This window comes from Engraulis encrasicolus, unplaced genomic scaffold (genome assembly GCF_034702125.1).
Source record: "Engraulis encrasicolus isolate BLACKSEA-1 unplaced genomic scaffold, IST_EnEncr_1.0 scaffold_103_np1212, whole genome shotgun sequence".
NCBI lineage: Eukaryota > Metazoa > Chordata > Actinopteri > Clupeiformes > Engraulidae > Engraulis > Engraulis encrasicolus.
This window is the reverse complement of record NW_026944504.1, coordinates 110,135-135,978: the sequence shown is the minus strand read 5'-3', so window position 1 is coordinate 135,978 and position 25,844 is coordinate 110,135. Positions and strand designations below refer to the sequence as shown.

The 25,844-nt window shown below is 45.3% G+C and overlaps 1 protein-coding gene, 1 long non-coding RNA gene and 4 other non-coding genes across 6 annotated transcripts; 1 reads left to right on the top strand and 5 right to left on the bottom strand.

Annotated features, from left to right (window-relative positions):
• Nucleotides 1–1,201: 1,201 nt before the first annotated feature.
• On the bottom strand, nt 1,202–4,543 carry LOC134441971 (uncharacterized). Its single transcript, XR_010033253.1, has 4 exons — nt 4,139–4,543; nt 3,122–3,164; nt 2,132–2,410; nt 1,202–1,438 (listed from the first exon to the last, which is right to left on the bottom strand). It is a non-coding gene; the product is annotated as an uncharacterized LOC134441971 (long non-coding RNA).
• On the bottom strand, nt 1,516–1,589 carry LOC134441977 (small nucleolar RNA SNORD99). Its single transcript, XR_010033258.1, has one exon. It is a non-coding gene; the product is annotated as a small nucleolar RNA SNORD99 (small nucleolar RNA).
• On the bottom strand, nt 2,645–2,718 carry LOC134441976 (small nucleolar RNA SNORD99). The gene has a single exon (XR_010033257.1). It is a non-coding gene; the product is annotated as a small nucleolar RNA SNORD99 (small nucleolar RNA).
• A 1,469-nt stretch (nt 4,544–6,012) lies between the features above and the next one.
• On the bottom strand, nt 6,013–6,151 carry LOC134441973 (small nucleolar RNA SNORA16B/SNORA16A family). Its single transcript, XR_010033255.1, has one exon. It is a non-coding gene; the product is annotated as a small nucleolar RNA SNORA16B/SNORA16A family (small nucleolar RNA).
• A 1,641-nt stretch (nt 6,152–7,792) lies between these two features.
• LOC134441972 (small nucleolar RNA SNORA16B/SNORA16A family) lies at nt 7,793–7,929 on the bottom strand. Its single transcript, XR_010033254.1, has one exon. It is a non-coding gene; the product is annotated as a small nucleolar RNA SNORA16B/SNORA16A family (small nucleolar RNA).
• Nucleotides 7,930–15,263: 7,334 nt separating this feature from the next.
• Nucleotides 15,264–24,905, top strand: rab42a (RAB42, member RAS oncogene family a). The gene is made up of 4 exons (XM_063192348.1): nt 15,264–15,483; nt 20,950–21,052; nt 23,619–23,903; nt 24,792–24,905. The coding sequence occupies exons 1-4, from the start codon at nt 15,266–15,268 to the stop codon at nt 24,861–24,863; spliced, it is 678 nt and encodes a 225-aa protein (XP_063048418.1). The 5' UTR covers nt 15,264–15,265; the 3' UTR covers nt 24,864–24,905.
• Nucleotides 24,906–25,844: the final 939 nt, after the last annotated feature.

The window sequence follows — 25,844 nt, the reverse complement described above, 5'->3', positions numbered from 1 at the left end:
AACCTAAATGAACACATTCCATGCTTCAGCCACGGCTGTTTGGCTATATTATTTGAATAGCCGGCAACAGAACACGTTTTCGACATGTTGCGCGTGAACAACGCTAGTCTACAGGTCCGTATTTTTCGTTTATTAAACCCCAACATCACCAATTGACTTGTATGGATCGCTTTCCCCCACAAATGGGCGTAACGCACATGGAAAACGTCACGCCGTTCATGAGTATAGCCTGGTTCACACCAGACGGTGTGTGTAGCTTTGGCGCCCCCGTCTGGTGTCAATAGTCAGGGGTGATGGTGAAAAAAAAATCCTGAGCCTGAACTTTTCCCCCTGCTCTAAGACGACAAGACACTGCATAGTGACGTAACGTAGGCCTATTTTAACAGATTATTGAAACATTTAATAGCCTGTGTATGACCATTATTCAAGCTTGATAGAACCTAATGGCTAATTATCCAAGTGTTAAAGGTTCAGGGTTTTCTGTGTCTTTATTTTGGCAAACTCAGTCAAGCCTGAAATCAGGCATGGAGTTGGAGCCTGAATACCATCAGCCCTGTAATCAGGCTTCTGTTTGCCTGGTTAACACCAGACCTAACCACTAGTGAGATGAGGTCTGGGGAGTTGCCTATTGTAAATTCCGTATGGGGCCGGAATACTTGGCTATGATGACTTTCCTGTTTGCTAGCTGTCTGCATCTTTTGGATGTTTTTGGAATGTAAGCAGAAGTTGCCCCCATTAGAATAGCTCAGATCTCGGAAAGGGCTGAACCAAAACATGGAGTCACCAGGTACTGACAAGTCAAGGGTAGCGTGAGCAATACAACAGCACATTGAAATTGGCAGGAGTTGCCCTTTAACCAACACTACAGGAGTTGCCCTTTAAGTTTTCCAGCACCAAGTGGCCACACTACATGCTGCCCAGTTTGACTTATTTTTATTTGATTATTTGTGCACCCCCGTTTTGTACCTTTAGTGTAATTGATTGCTGCAGCTGAAGACTGCATGTTAAAAGTATTTATCAATGTGTTGACCACAATCACAGGACCTTTGATGGGCACATTATCACACTCCATTTGCATCATTGCAGATATGCAGGATGTCCACATTGAGTGCTTTTTCTAAATAAAAGCTGAAACTCAGTTTCGTTAGATGTGTTAAGTACTAGCTTTACCAAAATGTTGAAACCATATAAACAGAAGTCATGTAGTCACTGAAAGGTGTTTATTAAAGAGTCCAGTGTTGCAGGTACATATACTGAAGGACGGCCGCTAGAGAGTCATGGAGCTCAAATAACGGCCCCAAAGAAAGAAAGCCACTGAAGTCCAACTGCAACGTGACATCAGCGCCCCCTGCAGTCAAAAGTCATGCACTGCGGAATCCCTGCGGTCGCCTCACAGGGCCCTGGGTAGAAACTTCAGGCAGCAGCCGAGGGCCCCCGCCTGGAAAACAAACAAAAAAAAGCAAAAAGGCCATCAGAACACATTCCACATCAAGGACATTTGCCGTTAGCCAGCAGCTCTGATTTCAGTCCCATATCCGCAAGCTTCATCCAGCAGTCACCAAAAGTAAAGGGTCTCATCATCAATCAGAGATCACATTGCAATGCAGTCAGGGCTCTACATTCACTTAACCACCAGCCAAAATGGCTAGTCGCAGCCAAATACACACTAATGAGGCTCGTTGACGTTGCTCTAACCAGCCACATACGGCTAGTTGATGTTAGTCTTACTAGCTTAAAGGGACACTGTCCCATTTTTGGAAATGAGTTCATATTAAACCTCCCCCTGAGTTAAATAGTTGGGTTTTACCTCTCCTGTACTTTCAACCTTTATCTGTATCTGTAACTGAGTATGGCAGTGCAAATTTTACCTCCATTCTAGCAGTTAACATTAAGTCCTATGAGACCAGTTGCACTGCTGTACCCAGAGAACGGTTGAAAGTATAAGAGAACGGTAAAACCCTATTATTTAGCTCTAGGGGAGGTTAACACTCAGTAATGAGTCAAAGTGGCAATTCAGCAATTTTTCTACCAGCCAAAGTGAAATGTCAGCAGCAGTTTGGCCATTTGGCAGGTGTTAATGGAGAGCTCTGAATACACCTGGAGAGAAGTGCCCGATGAGGACTCGACATACCTTCATGAGGACCTGCACAGGCCCACATCCGGGTCACGAGTTCCGGACCAGCACAGGCCCACATCCGGCCCAGGAGTTCCGGACCAGCATAGGACCACATCTGGGTCACGAGTTCTGGACCAGCACAGGCCCACATCCGGGTCACATCCGGCACAGGAGTTCCGGACCAGCACAGGCCCACATCCAGGTGGAGTTCCGGACCAGCGAGTCACATCCAGACAGAGTTCCGGAACAGCACAGCCCATCAGAACTCCGCCCCTTAATCGGGATCCTGTACATCTATAAATAAAATAAAAGGCAATTTGGTTACTCATCCAAGCTGATTGGTACAACCGATGTGGCAAAACTATCAATTGCACCTGACAAATGCAGCCAGTCATATTAACATCAATCAAAATTGAGCCGCATTTACAGTTTACACTTTTTTGTAAGCCAAGCTTTTAACTAGAGTTTCACATGGCCATCTCTGTTTTAACTAGGCCAGAGTTTCTCACGTGGCCATCTGTTGTGCAGCTCTGATTTCAGTCCCATATCCGCAAGTTTCATCCAGCAGTCACCAAATATAAAGGGTCTCATCATTAATCAGAGCTCACATCATTACTCAGCGTTCCCACCACATCATTACTTGGGGTTCCCACACCTTTTCATGAACAAATTCAAGCACCAAATTCAGTTTTCCAGCACCTTTCAATAAGTCGTGGGAAGGGGGTGTGGGGGTCCTCCCCCAGAAAATGTTGTGCTTTTAAAATGCAATTTCCTGCATTGTAATCAATTTTAAGATGTCGAATGGCAAATCCCATCTGACATCTCACTCCCTCAGATTTTTGATGTACCTGAACAATTTATTTCTATCATTTGGTTTACTGAGTTTGACTCGACACAAATTTCAAGCATTTTCAAAGAACTCCAGCACCAATGGGAACCCTGGTTACTGTATGTAGGCCATCAAAGGCGTTAACAACATTATACCCAAGAGAAGGGTCTACATACCTTGCTGTTAGGTCCCATTCATCACCGCTGGGAGGGCAGACGCCTGGAAAAGCAAGCAAGCAGGAATGTTAAAAAGGGACCAACTGCCAAGTCAACAAACCTACAGGTCAGTTTTGATACAAAGGCGGCGATAAGATTTTCAAGACATGTGCTGCATCTCCAAAATGTTGCATTTCAGTGTTTATGTTTCAGTGAGTACAGCAAATTCATTAGGCACTGAAACATGGAGGCAGAAGTTCCCCATCTGAGACACAGGGCATTTCTCAAAACCTAGTGCGTATGCGCAAGTGTATTCAGCCGAATTAGTCACACCCAGTGATTGGATACTCTTTGACCTCTGCGGAGTATCCAATCACTGGGCATGACTAATTAGGCTGATACACTTAGAAGTGTGCGCACTAGGTTTTGAGAAATGCCCTAATAGAGCATGTTGTGAAGCAGAGTGGGGGGGGGCATGTTGTGAAGTCGAGTGGCCGCCAGAGGCATGGGGGGGCCTCCACGGTCAAAGTCTTCCCAACTCCTGTTGCACATCGCTGGAGCATCCGGGGCCACGGACACGACCACAGATCCATAGCAACCGTGCAGATGACAACCACAGATCCATAGCAACCGTGCAGATACAGAGCCATAGCAACCGTGCAGATACAGAGCCATAGCAACCGTGCAGATACAGATGCCAACTACAGATCCATAGCAACCGTGCAGATGACAACCACAGATCCATAGCAACCGTGCAGATACAGAGCCATAGCAACCGTGCAGATACAGAGCCATAGCAACCGTGCAGATACAGATGACAACTACTGATGTCTATTACATAACATCTTGGACTGGGGACTAAACTCATCCTGGTTTACTCCTGAACCAGCTCCTTGGCAAAGGGGTAAATCACGTAATAGAAGAGCTTGGAATCCAGCATGTTAAGAAAATAATGACTCCAGGGCCTTATATTAGGCGATTTACCTCTTACTCCTTTGCTCATTTAGAGCTACACCACAGTTCACAGGGTCTCCTTACCAAAGCTGTTTGGCTGCAGCTGTAGTCCACGTCCGAGACCAGTCAGCTCTCCAGCCTGTAGAAGATGGAAGCCTTCATTAGTATTCTAGAATGCATGGCCAACATTCTATATGGAATATTCTTCATCTGGCTCAGGGTAATAACGGATCATTATCGGGTTTTAGAAAACGCTCAGTGAGGGCAAGTTTTGTCATCAAGGCCAGAGATTCATGCAGCTCCAAATTAGCACCCGCCAACTGGCCAAAACTCAGTTTGACCAACAGACAATAAAAATCTGCTAGCAGCCACCCTGAGATTGTGAGGGTGAGTTTGGCTAGTAAGCTCCACATCTACTCATCATTTTGGCCAGTGATGAAAAATGTTACTTTAGAGTCCTGGTTCTAGCAGCAGCACAATTCCCCAACAGCTACACAGGGTTCCCACACCTTTCATGAACACATTCAAGCAGCACATTTTCAAAATGCATTTCCTGCATTCTAATCAATTTTAGGGTGTTGAATGGCAAATCCCATCTGACATCTCACTCCCTCAGATTGTTATGCAACGGTACCTTAATTTATTTCCATCATTTGATTTATTGAGTTTGACTTGTACACACTTCCATCTACCATCAGCTCTCTACATTACAGGCAACGTCTCATCACCAGCCAAACTGAATAGGTGTGGATCCCATTAGCCAGACAGGCTCCCTAACGGGTTAAAGAGGCTCGTTAAGGATTCTTCTCTACCAGCCAAACTGAATAGGTGTGGATCTCATTAGCCAGACAGGCTCCCTAACGGGTCAAGAGGCTCGTTAAGGATTCCTCTCTACCAGCCAAACTTACATCTCACCTGCATTTGGCCGTTAGCTGGTGCTAATTGGAGCCCAGGGTACCAGTCTAGGCTGCGCTTCCCAAAAACTCTCAAGGAGTACTTAAGCCCAAGTTGCACTTAAGTATGAAGGGCCCATTAGGCTATACATCAGAAACAGGTCTCGCATCATTACTTAAAGTTCATAAATTCACTACTTTACCTCACATGCACTTAGCGCAAGCATTTTAATTACATGTACAAGAAACAAAATATTGTATATAGGCCTACTACATTATTGTGTGCATAAACGTTTAGTGATGTGCCATATACTGCCTAGGTGGCCCCTCATACTCAAGTACTACTGAAGAGTTTTTGGGAAACGCAGCCCCAGTCACACTGGAGATAAACTGCAGCTCAGTACACAGCTGCAGTACATTACACACTGCAGCACATTACACACTGCAGCACATTACACAGTGCAGCACATTACACAGTGCAGGACATTACACAGTGCAGGACATTACACACTGCAGGACATTACACACTGCAGCACATTACACACTGCAGCACATTACACACTGCAGCACATTACACAGTGCAGGACATTACACAGTGCAGGACATTACACACTGCAGTACATTACACAGTGCAGCACATTTTACAGCTGCAACATCTCCTCACCAAGCGTTCTGGCAGCTGCTCCAACTGTGTCGAGACGTCCAAGTCCAACTGAGAGGCAGACCAATCAGCTCTCCAGCCTGTAGAAGATGGAAGCCTTCATTAGTATTCTAGAATGCATGGCCAACATTCTATATGGAATATTCTACATCTGGCTCAGGGTATAAATGGATCATTATCGGGTTTTAGAAAACGCTCAGTGAGGGCAAGTTTTGTCATCAACGCCAGATCTAAACAGCTCCAGCTGTAGTATTGACTTACCTGAAAACTCTATTTGGCTAAGACTTGATGCAGTGCAGTCGTCACGTTGGATCACACCACAGCATCTGAAATTAAAAACACGACCTTTTAGCGACATGCCAGACGAGAGCCCAACTGATCTTCATGTGCACACCCATAAGTAGTAATGTCCTTTTCCTTAATGTTGCTGAAACAGCCACAGAAGGCTGAACAGCGACCGTCGGTAAAAGTGTCGATCTTGGCTCCCTTATGAACTGCGAAACTGCCACTAGGGGGCAGGGGCAAACTCCCATCGGGGCCACTAGGGGGCAGGGGCAAACTCCCATCGGGGCCACTAGGGGGCAGGGGCAAACTCCCATCGGGGCCAGAGGACTAGCAGGGCAACAGACTAGAGTAGCAGGGGCAAACTCCCATCGGGGCCACTAGGGGGCAATAGAACTAGCAGGGGCAAACTCCCATCGGGGCCAGTGGGGGCAATAGAACTAGCAGGGGCAAACTCCCATCGGGGCCACTAGGGGGCAATAGACCTGCCACAGTAGACTAGCAGGGGCAAACTCCCATCGGGGCCACTAGGGGGCAATAGACTAGTGTAGCAGGGGCAAACTCCCATCGGGGCCACTAGAGGGCAATAGAACTAGCAGGGGCAAACTCCCATCGGGGCCAGCAGGGGGCAATAGAACTAGCAGGGGCAACAGACTAGCAGGGGCAAACTCCCATCGGGGCCACTAGCAGGGGCAATAGAACTGCCACAGTAGACCAGCAGGGGCAACAGACCAGCAGGGCAACAGACCAGCAGGGGCAACAGAACTAGCAGGGGCAACAGACTAGCAGGGGCAAACTCCCATTGGGGCCAGTAGACTAGAGTAGCAGGGGCAAACTCCCATTGGGGCCAGTAGACTAGAGTAGCAGGGGCAAGAGAACTGCCACAGTAGACCAGCAGGGCAACAGACCAGCAGGGCAACAGACCAGCAGGGGCAAACTCTAGGGATGCACCAATACTAGTATCGGCACCAGATACTGCTCATTGTACTTGTACTCAAGCACTTACCGATACCAGGAACGATACTGCTATTACACTAAACAATGCAAAATCTTGTCATGTTCTGTGGACTTGAAAGCAGCATGGAAAAAGTGCCACCTCATACATTTACTAATATTTATTGTCCATTTCCATGTAAATTTAAATATCACAGGTGGAAAAAAACAAGGCCATGCATTTCTTTTCATTGTATTTTGGTGGCAAAAGGCATCAGTACACTACTCGGTATCGGCAAGTACACACATTAATGTACTCGTACTTGAATCGGTTTTCAAAAAAGTGGCATCAGTGCATCCCTAGCAAACTCCCATCGAGGCCAATAGACTAGTGAGCAGAAGACAGAGGCTCAGCTACGCTGCCCTACAAAGCCAAACTGCAGCAACTACATACTGATCAAAGCAGAGATCAGAATGAAATCGGTCTTCATTACAACCTCCTTCATCTTGTGACAAAGCCTTGTGGCCCAGGTGTGACCCGTTTCAGAGATATTGCTGTTAAGACAGAGCTTCAGCTACAACACCCTAAGTAGCTGCAGTAGTTCCATATTTGATCAAAGTTGAGTTCAGACTGAAAGTGGTCGCCATTACACCTCCCCATTTGTACTAACTACAATCTAATACCAAAGCTTTGAAGGCATTTCCCCCCAATTTACTGCACGTTGCCTTTATAGGCCAGTTGAGTTCTACATTTAATTACTTTGAAGACAAGTCAATACATAAATAGCAAGCTCACCTTTTCTCTTGGGCGCTCGTAGCACATCGGTGGCAATTTGAGCATCGTTTTCTTCATCTTCAACCTGTTCATAGAAAGTTGAGAAAGCCAGTTAGTTGCAAGAAGCGCCGCGAGTCACACTGCATGCAGCACGTCCACACGAGTCGACACTTGAGCAACCTCGGAGGGCAAGCATTTGTCCTTTTCCTAAAATGTTGCTGAGTAGCTACATCAAAGCTAAACAGCGACCGTCGGTAAAAGATTTCACTTTAGGCTCCAGATTGACCGATTCAGCCACGTGTAGACTAAATCGACTTCGATAGGGCCGTGGCGTGTTGGGCTATGCTTCGTGCTAGTTATACCATCGCTACTGGTTGTAGGCCTAGCAAGGCCTGTCTAGGACTTCGACACACACACGCAGTTACTGTTGCTTGAAAACAAGCCAACATTCACATCATAAAGCAGGCCAAGCATTTCAGGCTATTGTCAATTGTGGCTAGTGAGGTACACTTGTCGGGTACAAGTTGTAGCCTAAAGCTAGTTATGCCTCATTTTAGGATTGGTAAGCCCGAAACACGAAATACCAGCACGTTCAATAAAATTACAATCATATATGTTTGCGTCAATATAATAACAAGTCTTCGATGTAATGGAATAAAGGATGTCTTCAGATCTTCTCGAGTACTTACCAGCGTGTAGTTCAACTGTCCGAAGGCGAGAGAATGGACGAATGCTCGCCCCTTGCTTTATATACGGCCTGCCCACCACAATGGCGTCTCGCAGGGGTTGTCGGGAAATGTAGTGTAGCCTTCTAAAACATGTATCTCGAGCCTGATCGTGTCGTGAGGCAGAGGCAGGCCTAGGATATCATACTTATATTTCTATCTTTGATCTTTGTCACATTTCAATTATATGTTTACATTGTATAATGTTTTATGTTTTAGGGGGGGATGGTGGGGACATGTCCATACCACTTTCCAGATAAAACTAGCTTGTCCCTACCATTCCTTCACAAATATAATGCAAAAACAGCATATCCTGAGCATTTGCGATTGAAATGTCCCCACCACTTTTCGAGCCAAACCTACACCTTTGGCTATGCCAATTGTGGGCTAAATAGCCTATGGCTATGCCTATGGTCATTAGAGTAGAGTAACTTGATCCGCGAGGGGAAATTCAGGTGTCATAAGTAGGCCTAGGCCTACACACAATGCCCACATGGACATTTAAAGACACATGTAACACAGGTAATAGTCAGGGAGGGGGAAAATAGAACAATAAAGAAAAAATAAAAAGGCAATGTGCAAAAGCATATTCTGTGTAGACAAATGTGCAAATAACATACTCTGAGAGTTGAAGTAGGCTAGACAAGATACAAATGACCAGAAATGAGTGTTGACAGATAGGCCTACACCTATGATCTAGTATTGTGATGTAGAAGTGAAAGACGTATTACATGGTAATCAAGGCAGAACATAGAGTCTGGTAAGGTGCATGAAGACAGTAAATGATCATAAAGCAGACAGTCAGGCGCGGAGTGGCCATCGGGAGATCGGGGACTTGTCACGGTGGGCCGCGGCCGTGAAATGTAATAATGCAGCTGCTGTGCATTCTCAACCGACCCTAATATCCCCTGAGCATTGCGACAAGCGCTGGTTTCCTACTTTCCATAGTTTCATTTTTTTCATACTTGACTAGCCGGTATTTATACGGTGTACCAGACGGCAATACCTCACTGACGGTGTCAAACAGTAAATTGGCCACACCCCTTCTCTACTGATAATTTCCATACACCGTAGATCGCGGAAGTTTACTAGATCTTAGTGACACAGTTTCGTTTTCAGTATTTGAATAACCTGTAATATTTAGATTGGTTACCAAAGGATGGAAATATTAATAAGTTATGATTTATTTTCCGATTTTCCACATGACTGTTACAGTTCACAGTCTGCCAGCCCAGATTCACTTGCTCTGTGGTTATTGACTTGGGTTACGAACAGACTCCACCAAGTGGTAAGGAAGAGAACTGCAGCTAACAGACGCAGTTTTGTTTTGATGGCATTGATTTGTTAGAACTACTGGTCCGGTATATCTCCTTATACTCGAAATAATATTATTATCATACATATATTTATATGTGGCACATTTAGGATGTAGCCTATGTAATGTCTGAAGAAATGGAACAAAATAATTACCACACAAGATTCTGATGTGACCAGTGCTGGGTGTGTAGACTAAACTGTGGATTAAAGTGGAGTGATTGCAAGAAACAAAGACATTTGCTGCGACGAAGACAGCGTTTTAAGGTAGGCCTACACCGTTTAATACATTTTGTTGACTTATGGTTGTGCTTTGAAGTAGCTAGGTTTGGCTTATTTGCTGTATGGTGGGTTTAATGCACAATGTAGACTCTAAAAATCCCCACACTCAAAACGTTGTGCCCGTGCTCATCCTGTCTTCCTTAAACGATAATTCAATAGGCCTACAAACTGTCAAAATGACAGTGTGTACATTTGCATGGAACAGTAGCATGATGTATCCTAACCTGCAAGTTGCAGTGCAACTAGTTCTATTGCTTTGGACTGTGATGATGGCTGCAGTGGTGTAGTCTACTTTTTGTAGTGGGTATACTGTATATTTGAGCATTTTTTGATGTGGGTATATACTGTATATATTTGTGCTATTCTAAATAATGGATCAATCAATTTTGAGTGGGTATACTGTAATCCCTGAAATTTTGAAATGGCTGCGTATAGGCCTACCTGTGTTTTACGTAGGGCCTAGACTACACCACTGGCTGTGCATTTCATCAAGGTGTAGGCTACAATCCTCCACTTCAGGTTGATATTTTGACAACACTAATGTCCACATGTAGTAGCCTACGACAGATTTCGTGGTTTTTGTGTTTTTGGTTAGGAAACCATGTTGTTCGATTTGGTTTTTTTTTTAAAGGGCCGCCAAGGGGAAAATTCTCCCGGTAGGAAAATTCCCCCCACTCCGCCCATGCAGACAGTGTACATTGTACAGTGTGGGACAGGCATGAAGATTCCATACGCCCCAGTCTAATACAAGCAAAGTGTATTGGACAATCAAAACACACACACACACACACACACACACACACACACACACACACACACACACACACACACACACACACACACACACACACACACACACACACACACACAGTTAGGCCTATATGGTGTATACAAGCCTGGTCTATTGGCTCACAGGTTTCAATGAGAGTACATTCGGCAAAGCATTTCACAAGCCAAGGGAAGAAAAAAAACACAACAGGAAAAAATGTAGAAAAGTAGGACAAAAACGAAGCATGTGACAACAGGACTGGCCAGCCTGAGCGCCGCAGATTAGTGCAGTCTGCTCCGCTCTGCTCTGCTCTGCCGGGTGATTAAATGTGTTCTGGTTTAGTGGAATAAAGGATCCGGGAGTTCAGAAATGTTGTGGAATAGGCCTAAAGTTCGGATCCGGGAGTTCAGAAATGTTGTGGAATAGGCCTAAAGTTCGGATCCGGGGGTTCAGAAATGTTGTGGAATAGGCCTAAAGTTCGGATCCGGGGGTTCAGAAATGTTGTGGAATAGGCCTAAAGTTCGGATCCGGGGGTTCAGAAATGTTGTGGAATAGGCCTAAAGTTCGGATCCGGGGGTTCAGAAATGTTGTGGAATAGGCCTAAAGTTCGGATCCGGGGGTTCAGAAATGTTGTGGAATAGGCCTAAAGTTCGGATCCGGGGGTTCAGAAATGTTGTGGAATAGGCCTAAAGTTCGGATCCGGGGGTTCAGAAATGTTGTGGAATAGGCCTAAAGTTCGGATCCGGGGGTTCAGAAATGTTGTGGAATAGGCCTAAAGTTCGGATCCGGGGGTTCAGAAATGTTGTGGAATAGGCCTAAAGTTCGGATCCGGGGGTTCAAAAATGTTGTGGTCTTCTCTTAACCCATTGTGTCCTGGAGACACATTACGCAGCATTCAGGTTTTTCAGATTTTAACTGTTTTATTAAAAATGTGGGTAAGATAGAGCTGAATGAACACATTCTATGCAAAACAAGGGTCCTAGCTTTTAAATGCAACTCATCTCAAGTTTGTTTGTGCTTCGGAGGCTGAGATATTTAGGATTTAATAGGTAGACCTAGAGGGCTGAGATATTTAGGATTGAATAGGTAGGCCTAGAGGGCTGAGATATTTAGGATTTAATAGGTAGGCCTAGAGGGCTGAGATATTTAGGATTGAATAGGTAGGCCTAGAGGGCTGAGATATTTAGGATTGAATAGGTAGGCCTAGAGGGCTGAGATATTTAGGATTGAATAGGTAGACCTAGAGGGCTGAGATATTTAGGATTTAATAGGTAGGCCTAGAGGGCACCCTTATGTAGGCCTAAAGGGCCTAGAGCAGGGGTACTCAATTAAAAGTCCCAGAGGGCCAGTTTTTCAAAATTCCTCCCAATAAAGGGCCGGGCCGGGCTGACACGACCCCCACCAAAAAAAAAATTAAAAAAAAAAAATGATAAGGCCTTTGTAATCACAAAACACACGCACTCACACCCACAGCAGATATTTAGTTTCCAGTGACAGGATGGGAGAACATTTCTCTCATAAAGGGCCTGCATTTTTCTGGAGCACTGTGGGGTGAGGTGCCTGCCTTGCTGTCATTGCCACCCACCCTTCAGTAATTTTTTAAACATTTACTGTATTTCTTAGTGAGAAAACCAATAAGCCTGAAGATAACACTTTTCAAACAAATGTTGCTTATTATGACTTTGTTTATGCAGCTCTCACATGCATAATGAGAATCAGATGCAATAATGGACCCAACAAAGAGGACACATAGATAGGAGGACACCAGGTTTTGCCAACAAGAAAATGGCACATTGATGCAATGTTGATTAAATGCAACAGCCAATAATAAATCATCAAGTTGCTCATAACTTTGTTTGAAATCTTATGAGGGGCTTAGCTTTCCAAACGAACTATTTGGGGACTGTTTAAAAGTGTGAAAAGTTTATCAAGCAATTCGTTTTTAAGTAGGCTACCCCTAGTTAGCTGCCAGCAGAGCTCAAACATAATTTGCCTTCATTTGTGTTAGCAACTAGCTACAGCTAGTGCTAAACCAATTCGAAGTCCTAACACACTGTATGCAATGAAATGTGGACCATTACTTTCAAAAACGAGGCAAAGAGAACTTTGTAAATAATTTATTTACAAGTTCTACCGTCCTTCCCTTCTGTAGTCTACCTCACAACAGCCTCTGGCACTCTCATAGTCACTTCTGTTTGGAGCCTGCAGGGAGAAACTGATTGAGGGGGCGGAGACACGGCACGCATCTTCCTAGCGTCTGTGGCGCGATTTCAAAATAAGAGCCGGCAGCGCGATCGGACCAAAAAAAAAAAAAATTTTTTTTTTTTTTTCAATTTTTGAAAAATGATTCGAGGGCCACAAATAGATGCCCCGCGGGCCACAAGTGGCCCGCGGGCCGCTATTTGAGTATGGGGGGCCTAGAGGGCACCCTTTCCCAAAAATACTGTTTGCACATCAGCCATAAACTGGAGGAGAATCCGGGCCTATATAAAAGGCTACAGTAGGCCGTTAGCCTCGACTGGACTGCGTAGACCAGGGGTCGGGAACCTATGTCTCGAGGGGAACCTATGTCTCGAGGGGAACCTATGTCTCGAGGGCAACCTATGTCTCGAGGGCCAGGGGTGGGGAACCTATGTCTCGAGGGCCAGGGGTGGGGAACCTATGTCTCGAGGGCCGCAGGGGTGGGGAACCTATGTCTCGAGGGCCAGGGGTGGGGAACCTATGTCTCGAGGGCCAGGGGTGGGGAACCTATGTCTCGAGGGCCAGGGGTGGGGAACCTATGTCTCGAGGGCCAGGGGTGGGGAACCTATGTCTCGAGGGCCGTTTGTGGCCCTTGAGGCCATTTTATCCGGCCCCCGATATCATTTTAATGTTATGCAACTTCACGTGAAATATGACATATTTTGTAAAGGAATCTTATAAATTACATTACCAATGCAATTAAGTTATATCCAGGGGACCTATAGAAGGTGGGGACTGTGTCAAAGGTGTCTACCTTCAATATAGGCCTAAATTGCACGGGGAAATCATCTTCAATATAGGCCTAAATTGCACGGGGAAATCATCTTCAATATAGGCCTAAATTGCTAAATTGGGGAAATCCTGGTATGTGTTCATAGTCCGGCCCTCTGAGGACTTTCATGACCCTTGTAGGAATTCTAAGTGGCCCCTCGAATGAAAAAGGTTTCCCACCGCTGGCGTAGACCTACTGCCTGTAACAATGGCTGAAACGTAGAAATCCAGTCAGATAACTTGCTGCCCAGCTATGCTAAGAAGCTGGTTCAGGAGTAAACCAGGTTAAGACAAGAGGTAAATCACCTAATAGAAGAGCCTGGAGTCCTCATATTCTGTTTCTATTAGGTGATTTACCTCTTAAAGGGACAGTTTGGTCAATTTCAACATGCAGTTGTAATGCTCACACTACCCTGGACTTGTCAGTGCCTGAGATTTTTTTTCTTCTTCTTCAGCCGTTTCTGAGATCCTGGTCATTGTAATGGGGGCAGCTCTTTGTTTACATTTCAAAAAAACTTTTTTATTTATTCCCAAAAACATCCAAAAGGTTATAAAACATCAGCAAACAACTAGCAAACAGCAGTACCTTTTGGGAAAATATTTGGAGTTGGCCTATGTTTCATTTTTAAAAAATGTAAACAAACGCTGCCCCCATTAGAATTGCTCATATCTCGGAAAGGGCTGAGCCGAAAAATGTGGCATCACCAGGTACTGACAAGTCAAGGGTAGCGTGAGTAATACAACTGCATGTTGAAATTGACCAAACTGTCCCTTTAACTTAACTTGGTTTACTCCTGAAGCTTCTCAGTACAGTAGGCCTACAGGCCCCATCCCACTGGCTTCAGCACCATGGACAGGGGACACCATGGACCGCCAACACATTCCAGCTAATGGCAACAGTTTTGGTTGGGATTTCTTTTGCTGTTTAATAGCCGGCACAAATTCAGAAAGACAAACTTTAAAAGAAAATGCACGACTACATCGACTTCCCTACAGAAATATTTGTATTTGATTCCATGGGCTGTGTAGGCCTATGACGGCTTCAAGGTTGCACTAACTAGCCCTAATAGTTTTCTGCAATGTACATGGAGTGACTTTCTTGTGCCCAAGACGTGATGAGCCACCAATAGGCTACATCGCGATTAATAGGACGTTAATCTTACATAATTAGGCAGACGCAGGGGGTAAGGAGGGCAAGCTGACGCCGGGAGCCTTAAGATCTTTCAGACAAAGCTGGAGGATTTTACGCTCAGCAAACAGGCTCCCCTGTTATCCCTGTTGGCTGTTGTGATTACATATTTAACGGACTTAATACGGATCTCATAACATAACCGAGGTAGGCTAGTTGCAGCCCAGCGCTGTGGGATAAAAAATCAGGAGCTCCGCTAGTCACATGACTGCAGCACTGTCTTGCTATCGCCGAGGCAACACCACTCTTCGCTTCCTGATCGCCAAATCAGTCGCGGCTTCAATGTAAACACCGTAGGCTACTGTAGCTGCTTTGCTTTGTTCAAGAAATCACCGGCTCGAACAACCAACGGGGGTAAACACAATACAGCCATGCCATGATGGATGCTCTCTGGCAATATCAATTCAGGATCATCCTGCTCGGTGACTCTACTGTGGGCAAGTCGTCATTGTTGAAGCGCTTCACGGATGGGATTTATAGTGATGTGGCGGACCCAACGGTCGGTGTGGATTTTTACGCCCGTTCAGTAGACATTGAACCCGGGGTGAAGATTAAATTGCAGCTATGGGACACCGCCGGACAAGAACGATTTAGGTGAGTCACGGGTCATTATACAAGCAGGTGAATTGTATGCAATTCATTTCAAATCGCAGTTACTAAATCTGCTCTTCTCACTCCATAAATTAATGATATGGATGGAGGAGAGGTGGTGGTAGCCTCCATGTTGGCATCCGTGGGTTACGCAGGGCAGGCAGGCTAGTCATAACCATAACGTCACGCATCAGTTGGCAATTCATGTATAAAACGCCCTAGATTTAGGCTAAATGCAAGACAAAGGGTGTATGTTGCTGCTATACGGAAGAATGTCAGGAAATTGGGGCACAAGCACTGCACATCAAATGCCATAGGACGGAGGAATAGCTGTTGTCCTGTCCTCTTGTGTAATAGAGGCATTGTAGGCTGGGTTAGATGCGGCTATGGTCTGTAAATAAATCCTACTGTATTTAAACGGCCCGGTCACCCTATTGTAAGTAGACAGCATAAATGGTGATTTCTTGGCTTCCTATAATAACGTCAGTTGTGTTGCTGTTGGTGATGTGTCAGTCAGTCACCGACTACTCGCCGTTCCGGTAACCTTGCTCGCGTGCTGCCCAGCTTGATGCACCGTGTGGCTATTCACCATAGAGAGACCGCTAGTAGATAAAAGGTAAACAACACCATCCTCATAATAACTAGCTGTAGCTGTGTGTCAGCTGGATATGACCAGGGCTCGAAATTAGCACCAACCAACCGGCCAAATAGCCTATTGGTGACATTTCAGTTTAGCTGGTAAAAAAGACCAATTTACTTACTAGCCACTTTGACCCAGTAGGCCTACTGTAGTGAGTGTGTGTTTGGCTGGTAAGATTTGATCAACTAGCCATTTTGGTTGGTGGTGAATAATGTTAATTCATGGCCCTGGATGTGACTCACTAACAAAGCCTGACCAGCTGTAGCATACTCTTCTTCTCACAGCCTGGATTGTTTTTGTGTGTGTGTGTGTGTGTGTGTGTGTGTGTGTGTGTGTGTGTGTGTGTGTGTGTGTGTGTGTGTGTGTGTGTGTGTGCGCGTGTTTTTGTATCTGACATCTCCCAGAAGTGGGAGAGAGCCTTTAATGTGCTTTGAAGATCTGACTGTTGGCCTACTGTGGAAAACGTATCTGGGAGTACCCAGTCAAATGGTTTTATGAATAGATGAATAACTTGGACCTTACTGGCATCATGACTTGTTTTATGAATAGATGAAAAGACCGTACTGGCATCATGACTGAGAAACGAATGAAGGTGCATCTCCATTCACAGTGTGCAGTTCGCCACACTGGCAGTCATGGGTAAGCGGTTAGGGCGTCAGACTTGTAGCCCAGAGGTTGCCGGTTCGACTCCCGACCCGCCAGGTTGGTGGGGGGAGTAATCAACCAGTGCTCTCCCCCATCCTCCTCCATGACTGAGGTACCCTGAGCATGGTACCGTCCCACCGCACTGCTCCCCATGGGGCGCCACTGAGGGCTGCCCCCTTGCACGGGTGAGGCATAAATGCAATTTCGTTGTGTGCAGTGTGCAGTGTTCACTTGTGTGCTGTGGAGTGCTGTGTCACAGTGACAATGGGAGTTGGAGTTTCCCAATGGGCTTTCACTTTCACTGGTGCACCTCCATTCACAGTGTGCAGTTAGCCACATTGAACGCTGAAAGAAAGAAAGCTGAACTGGGAAACTCCGACTCCCATTGCCATTGTGGCACAGCACTCCACAGCACACAAGTGAACACTGCACAAAATGAAATTGCATTTATGCCCCGTAGCAAAGACAGATATCCTCCGTGCTCCTGCACTTCACAATCTGGTGCGTCTCGGGAAAGGACTCGTAAATGCAGGGGAAGAAAGGAGTCACCAGAGCATCTTCAGATGTGGAAAATAACTTGTTTCATTGGGCAAGCGCCAAGACTAACGTTTCGACATTCTCACGTCTTCTTCAGAGTCAATATCAATATCAATATTTCCTTTCTTCCGCTGCATTTAGCTTATGCCTCCTCACCTGTGCAAGGGGGCAGCCCCCAATGGCGTCCCATGAGTGCAGCTTTGGCCGTACCAGGTCCTAATCACCCAGCCAAGTAGAGATGCACCTACACTACTCTACTCTACTCTACTCTACACTACACTACTCTACACTAGGCCGTACCAGGTCCTTAATCGCCCAGCCAAGTGAGGTGGCAGGGCCTATTATACTAAAATCAGGATCGGGTGCATCTCTACAGCCAAGTGAGGTGGCGGTTACCGGTTAACCCCTTAAGACGCAGCTTTATACATTTGTTGTTACCAGTATAGTAATGACCAAGTCGTGGTGCATTACTAATGGGCCTGTGTTGTGTCATAGTATTGTAGTGCTATGGTAGTTACATTTCAATGACAGCGTGCCACTGGAGGTACGGTACGCATTAAGGGGCTACAATCCCTAGCCCCTATTCTACTAGCCTGATTATCATCGACTTTCAAATCTCTTCCAGACTTGGTCTGACCAAGAGCATAACTGTAGAATGTATATGATTGTTGCCCTGGCAACATGACGTACAAGATGGCGCTGGGCTCCGCTGGGTAACTTGTCATGATAGAGTCCACTAGAGTTCACTAGAGTTCACTAGAGTTCACTAGAGTTCACTACAAGTCCAGTTATGATAGAGTTCACCACAAGTAGAGGTATGATAGAGTTCACTAGAGTTCACTACAAGTCCAGTTATGATAGAGTTCACCACAACTCATTGTACAAGTTCGTGTGAATAAATCTCATTCTGTCTACTTTACTATGTGGATTCCTCGTCACTTCTACAATAATTATTAACATTTCCCAAACGGCATGGTTGATCTGACTCCCTGGGTTTGCTACTTGTTGTTTGGGTGGAGTTTCCGATTTTTCAGGAGATTAGAAACAATATTTCCAGCTCTGCTCTCCGCCTGACTCCAACTCCAAAGGTGTTGCGTCACCAGGAGGTGTCAGGGCCCCTCTTATACGGACTCACATGCCTTGCAGCATTAGCAGGATTACAGATTAAAAGTCTGCATTTCCACTGTATTAGGCTGCCAGTAAGCAGTGTGTCACATTAAAAGTCTGCATTTCCACTGTATTAGGCTGCCAGTAAGCAGTGTGTCACATTAAAAGTCTGCATTTCCACTGTATTAGGCTGCCAGTAAGCAGTGTGTCACATTAAAAGTCTGCATTTCCACTGTATTAGGCTGCCAGTAAGCAGTGTGTCACATTAAAAGTCTGATTTTTCACTGTATTAGGCTGCCAGTAAGCAGTGTGTCACATTAAAAGTCTGATTTTTCACTGTATTAGGCTGCCAGTAAGCAGTGTGTCACATTAAAAGTCTGATTTTTCACTGTATTAGGCTGCCAGTAAGTAAGTTAGTGTGTCACATTAAAAGTCTGCATTTCCACTGTATTAGGCTGCCAGTAAGCAGTGTGTCACATTAAAAGTCTGCATTTCCACTGTATTAGGCTGCCAGTAAGCAGTGTGTCACATTAAAAGTATGCATTTCCACTGTATTAGGCTGCCAGTAAGTAAGTTAGTGTGTCACATTAAAAGTCTGCATTTCCACTGTATTAGGCTGCCAGTAAGCAGTGTGTCACATTAAAAGTATGCATTTCCACTGTATTAGGCTGCCAGTAAGTAGTGTGTCACATTAAAAGTCTGATTTTTCACTGTATTAGGCTGCCAGTAAGCAGTGTGTCACATTAAAAGTCTGATTTTTCACTGTATTAGGCTGCCAGTAAGTAGTGTCACTTCGAACAGTCAGCAGATGCATAAGAAATGGCCTTGGTAGACCCATAGGTATAGTAGACCCATAGAGTGTACGTAGTAGACCCATAGAGCCTTCGTAGAGTATAGTAGAGTATAGAATAGAAACAGCAGGCCTTGGTAGACCCATAGAGTATAGTAAAGTATAGAATAGAAACAGAGTATAGTAGAGTACAGAATAGAAACAGCAGGCCTTGGTAGACCCATACACTATACTCTCTACTCTACTGTACTCTACTCTACTACACTACACTATACGTATGGAATAGCGGACGACGAGGTGTCCGGATATCAAGGGAAATAATGGACGAGGCGGAGCGTTCTAAACAGCCCGACGGCGCAGCCGAAGGGCTGTTCGCTTCGCCAAGTCCATTTTTCCTTGATATCGGGACACCTCGAAGGCCGCTATTCCGCTTATCACCCGGTTACCAGCATTTAAGTATTAATTTATTAATTTATTAATAAGTTGATCTAAGGCTTCGTGAGAAAGTAGATTCACCACTGCGCTTGGTACGTTGCTATGGGCACCACTTCCTAATCTAGTGAGACGCGCCTCCAAGGACGCGTGCAGAATGTTGGGGTGACTTGACAACCAAATGCTATAGAATTGACGACTGGGTTTTTGACTTGACAACGAGATGCAATAGAATTAGTAACGGGGTCTTGACTAGACAACCAGATGCGATAGAACTAACGACGCGGTCTTACTCTACACTATTCTACTCTACTCTACTCCAGTACACTACACTCTACTCTCTACTCTACTGTACTGTACTCTACTCTACTGTACTCTACTCTACTGTACTCTACTCTACTCTACTCTACTCTACTCTACTCTACTCTACTCTACTCTACTGTACTCTACTCTATTCTACTCTACTCTACTCTACTCTACTCTACTGTACTGTACTCTACTCTACTGTACTCTACTCTACTCTACACTACACTACACTACACTATACTCTCTACTCTACTGTACTGTACTCTACTCTACTCTACTCTACTCTACTGTATTCTACTCTACTCTCTTCTCTTCTACTATATTCTCTATACTACATTACTCTACTCCTTACTCTACTCTACTCTACTCTACTCTACTCCTTACTCTACTCTACTCTACTAGACTCTACTTTACTCTACTGCAGTGTTTCTCAACCTTTTTTTAGGCGAGGCACCCTTTCAATTCATGAACAATTTCAAGGCACCCCAAACCAACAAGCTGTAACATGGCATCGCATCCGATACCACACAAGGTTAGAAAAGTAACACATCTGGAGACGTCACACGACGTACGTTCGAAGTTGCAGCTGACTGGGGCGACCTATATTTACTTTATTGTGCGTAAATGGCAGATGAAAGACTCCACTGACTAGCATTAACTTATCAATTTAGACAAATATTAATTATATTACATAATTTATTTATCAGCCACGTTTCCGCGGCACCCCTGAGGGGGGTCTGCGGCACCCCTGTTGAGAAACACTGCTCTACTGTACTCTACTCTACTACACTACACTACACTCTCTACTCTACTCTACTCTACTCTACACTATTCTACTCTACTCTACACTACACTACTCTACTCTACTACACTACACTCTCTACTCTACTCTACTCTACCGCAACTCTACTCTACTCTACTGTACTCTACTCTACTGTACTGTACTGTACTCTGTATAACTCTACTCTATTCTACTGTACTCTACTCTATATAACTCTACTGTATCCTCCAGGTCCATCACGACCTCCTACTACCGCAACTCTGTGGGCGGGCTGCTGGTCTTCGACTTGACCAACCGCAAGACGTTTGAGCACGTGCGGGAGTGGCACCGCGAGGTGAGGGAGCATATCCTGACACACACACACACACACACACATATATATACATGTATATATATATATATATATATATATATATATGGGTGGGCAAACATGAAAATCTTGAATTGCATTGCAGTTTTTCTCGATTGCTTCCACACAAGTTCTGGTAAGTTACTTCACACACAATTCTCGGAACATCTCACCCATTTCCCAACTCCCCTAACCAATGTCACTGAACACTAAGCACAATTCCTTCTTTTCACTCACATTTCAGTTTTAAAACACAGCCGTTTCAAACCACTACACATAATTATCTGGATTACACACAATTTTCATGAAGAAAATCCCTGGTTGTCGCATTGAACACACTGTCATTCACTGTCATTTCACTAAAATCAACTGCCATACTATGTTCACTTCCTCATCACATGGGCAAACTCTCTTCATACCGGTTTACAATCTGAAATCATCACCCCATAAGGACACACATTGCATGTGATATTGATGAAAAGGTGAGTGGATGCAGTGAGAAAACACATTTGTTTAGTTTTTGAACTCCAAAGTACGTTATACAAGAAATCACAATATTTTACAATAAATTAGTGCATTTTTTTTAAATGTCAGAAAAAAATGTAAAATGTATTTTTGTCACACATCTGTGTACTCTGATTCTAAAAACAATATTTCAGTATTTTCTTACAGAAATGTATCCTCTTTAGTAACTAGAACACTGAAGAAAATAAGTGTCTACTGTGTGTCAAGTTGAGTATAGAGTTTAACCTTGTGCATATTAGTGTTCAATGGTACACATAAGAGTGTATTAAAATGACTGCTTGTGTGTGTCATTTGAAAAAAAAAACTTTTTAGAAGAGAGTACACTGTTTTGAGACAAGACATGCTTTTTTCAGAGGTAGTGTGGAGTTTTGCCCGTTGTGTGTGAGGTTTGGAGATTTGTGTGTAGAGTTTTGAGAAATCGAGAACTGATTCAGAAAATTGTGTGTAAGCAATCGAGAAAAACTGTAACTCAATGACTTTCTGTGATTAATCATGATTAATCTCATAGAGCGCGGAACCCAAATATGAATTCAAAAGCCACTTCAAAAGCACCAATTTATTTGAAAATGTCAGGTTACCAAATCATTGATTACACCGTAATCATCATATATCACAGACGACCACAGAAAGAAATGGAATCTTTGCAGGTTTTTTTTTTTTAATCTACATTGACATTTTCTAAGATGAAGTAGACCAATCATAATCATAATTTGCATAAGCTTCTGTAACCTAGGCCTATCTATCTTTCCAAATAGAAAGGGGCCTATTTGCCAATGTAGGCCTACATACACATATCAGACTGAGTTATGGAGCATGCCTATACTATAGGCCTAATGAAACAAATTATTGTAGAGGAGAGTATTATTTTTGCATAGGCCTACAATTATTAAAATGGGGTATTTAAGATTAGAGTGTCATCATTATTGCATACAATTATTAAACTAGGCGATTGAACTGAAACTGAAATATTAGAAGCTCAAATTAGGATGGTCTACATGGGCCCACAAGAAACAAAACTTGTCACTTGAAATTAATTAAGCATGCAGGCTTGTGTCTGAAATGCCCCTCCTTCCCTCTCTGTCAAGAGCGTGGAGTAGGCTACCGTCCACTCTCGTCCTCATCTGTCGCTATTACCTGATGTTGTAGCGACTAGAAACTAATCGACTGACTGCTGGCAGCAATTAGCCTACAACTTTCAAATCAATAACGTTGACATGACAAAACAGTAACCTAACACTGTGAGGTGGCTGATGTCGGGTGAACTTTTGGGCATGGCAAAATCATACTATGTTGGTGCCGATATGAATGCTGAATGTAACTTTGTGAGGCACAGAAGTCAAAAGCAATTAGACTTCGGCTAAAGATGCATTCTTTTACAGATGATTTTTCAACTATCCCTCTTCTGTTAGCCTACCATGCTTGCGCAACGCCAGATGTAGGTAGAAACCAAAACGTTGCCTGAGGAATTAATATCTTGCGGTGTGCTTTTTGATCAAGGCTTTAGTTATCAGCTAGTATGCACACTGTCAGTCCGCGTGGCGTTATTAACAGCTGGTAGACGGACTGCATAACATGGTGTTATGCCTACAATATTTTTTATAACCTTGCGAGTTGCCAAGGCGAGCGAGCCACATGCTGTTCGAGAGCTGGGCAATGAGGGCTGTAGAACTTTGTACCGAAAATGTCCATTCAGAAGTTGACGTCCTTCTGTAGGCTATGCCTATTTTGTTTTGCCTACTTTCTAGAGCCTGATCTTCGGTCACTGGTACTGCTGCGGTCTGCTTTTTGATCAAGGCTTTAGTTATCAGCTGTGACTGGTACTGCTGCGTGCGGGAAGTCAACAAACGACGCAACGGTCATAAAAGGCTTTAAAAAAAAAAGCGTTAAGCGTTAACAAAATTGTCGGGCGATACTGACCTCAATAGTTAACGCACCGTTAACGCGTTAACGTTGCCCAGCCCTACACACACACACTCCTCCATATTCTCTCCTCTCTCTCCCTCCCCCCCCCCCTCCCCCCTCCAAGGTGAGTGAGCACATCCTGCCGCACCACATGGTCTACATCCTGGTGGGACACAAGAGCGACCTGGTGGACCCTCGTGGCGGCGCCGGACGCAAGGTGACGCGCGAGGAGGCGGAGCAGCTGGCGGCCGAGCTGGGCATCCGCTACGTGGAGACGTCGGCCAAGCAGAACAGCAACGTGGACCGCGCCTTCGAGCTGCTGACGCGCGACATCCTGGAGCTGATGCGCATGGGCGAGATCGTGACGCGTGACGGCTGGGACGGCGTCAAGAGCAGCCTCACCGCCAAGGTGCCAGAGATTCTTTAAGTATATAGAGATATGCCAATGCAATAGGTTGCTATGGGCACCTAAAATGACCAGGTTCTGGTCTGCCTAAAGGGGCGTGTCATAATACCAGAGATTCTTTAAGTAAAGCGTTATAGAGATATGCCAATGGAATTGGTTGCTATGGGCATCTAACATGACCAGGGTCTGGTCTGCCTAAAGGAGCGTGTCATAATACTCCTAGCATTGAATAGAACAGTCCTTAGGTCTGCCTGAAGGGGGACCCCCCCCTCCCCCTTGCAATAGTAGAACCTGGAAACAATGGGCCAACGGAACCCCTCTCTCTCTCTCTACTCTCTCTCTACTCTCTCCAATGGGCCAATGTAACCTCTCTCCTCTCTCCTCTCTACTCTTCTCTCCTCTCTCTCCTCTCTCTCTACTCTCTCCTCTCCTCTCCTCTCCTCTCCTCTCCTCTCTACTCTCTCTCCTCTCCTCTCTCTCTCTCTCTACTCTCTACTCTCTCCTCTCCTCTCCTCTCTCTCCTCTCTCTCCTCTCTCTCTACCCCTCTCTCTCCTCCCCTCTCTCTTTTCTCTTTTCTCTTCTCTCTTCTCTCCTCTCCTCTCCTCTCCTCTCCTCTCTCTCCTCTCCTCTCTCTCCTCTCTCTCTCCTCTCTCCTCTCCTCTCCTCTCCTCTCTCCTCTCTCCTCTCTCTCTCTCTCCTCTCCTCTCCTCTCCTCTCTCTCTCTCTACTCTCTCCTCTCTCTCTACTCTCTCTCTACTCTCTCCTCTCTCTCTACTTTCTCCAATGGGCCAATGGAACCTCTCTCTCTCCTCTCTCTCTACTTTCTCTCTACTTTCTCCAATGGGCCAATGGAACCTCTCTCTCTCTCCTCTCTCCTCTCCTCTCTGCAGGTGCTGTACCCCACCGAGGACGACGACGACATGCTCGCCGCGCCCGAGAGGGAGAAGAGCTGCAGCTGCTGATTGGCCGACTGACACTGGGGGGGGCGGGGCCTACACACACACATAGACACACACATACACAGAGTCACACACACAGAGACACACACGTAGACACAGACACACACACACACACACACACACACACACACACACACATACACACACACACACACACACAGAGACACAGACACACACACACACACACACACACACACACACACACACACAGACAGGTCCTTGTCTTGTGGCGTTATCATCATCACCTGTCCTGCACCTGAGTTCCTGTCTGTGTCAGAGAAGCGTTCCCATTGGTTGGGAGGACACAGCTGAAGCATTCCTATTGGCTGGGAGGCGGGACATCTACGAGCTCATGAGGATGGGCGAGCGACGCCCTGACGAGTCTGATGGCGCCCCCTAGAGGAGAGGGAGAAGAGCGGCAGCTGCTGATTGGCCGAGAGGGAGAAGAGCAGCAGCTGCTGATTGGCCGACTGGACTGTGGGCACTGCAGCTGCTGTTGTGTTTTCGGTCGTGGGGAGTTTTCGTTTGTAGTCTCTCTTGTACGTTTGTTTGCTGGTTGATGGATTGTCGCCCCTGTGTCTCACGCGCGTCGCACACACTGTACACACATGCACACACTGTACGTGCACACTTTACACACACACACACACACACACACACACACACACACACACACACACACACACACACACACACACACATTTGCTCTTGTACAGTAGACCCATGTCACTACGTACAGCCCTGTACACCACACGGCTCTGAGTGGCACCCATGCAATTACTGTTCACACACACACACCCACACACAAGCGTGGCACCCATGCAATTACTGTTCACACACACACACCCACACACAAGCGTGGCACCCATGCAATTACTGTTCACACACACACACACACCCGTACACAAGCGTGGCACCCATGCAATTACTGTTCACACACACACACCCACACACAAGCGTGCGCACACACACATAGGCATAAAC

Coding starts and splice junctions, on each gene's coding strand:
- rab42a (XM_063192348.1), top strand. CDS start 15,266: ATGATGGATGCTCTCTGGCAATATCAATTCAGGATCATCCTGCTCGGT. Junction 21,053..23,618: donor TGCGGGAGTGGCACCGCGAG/GTGAGGGAGCAT, acceptor CCCCCCTCCAAG/GTGAGTGAGCACATCCTGCC. Junction 23,904..24,791: donor AGAGCAGCCTCACCGCCAAG/GTGCCAGAGATT, acceptor TCCTCTCTGCAG/GTGCTGTACCCCACCGAGGA.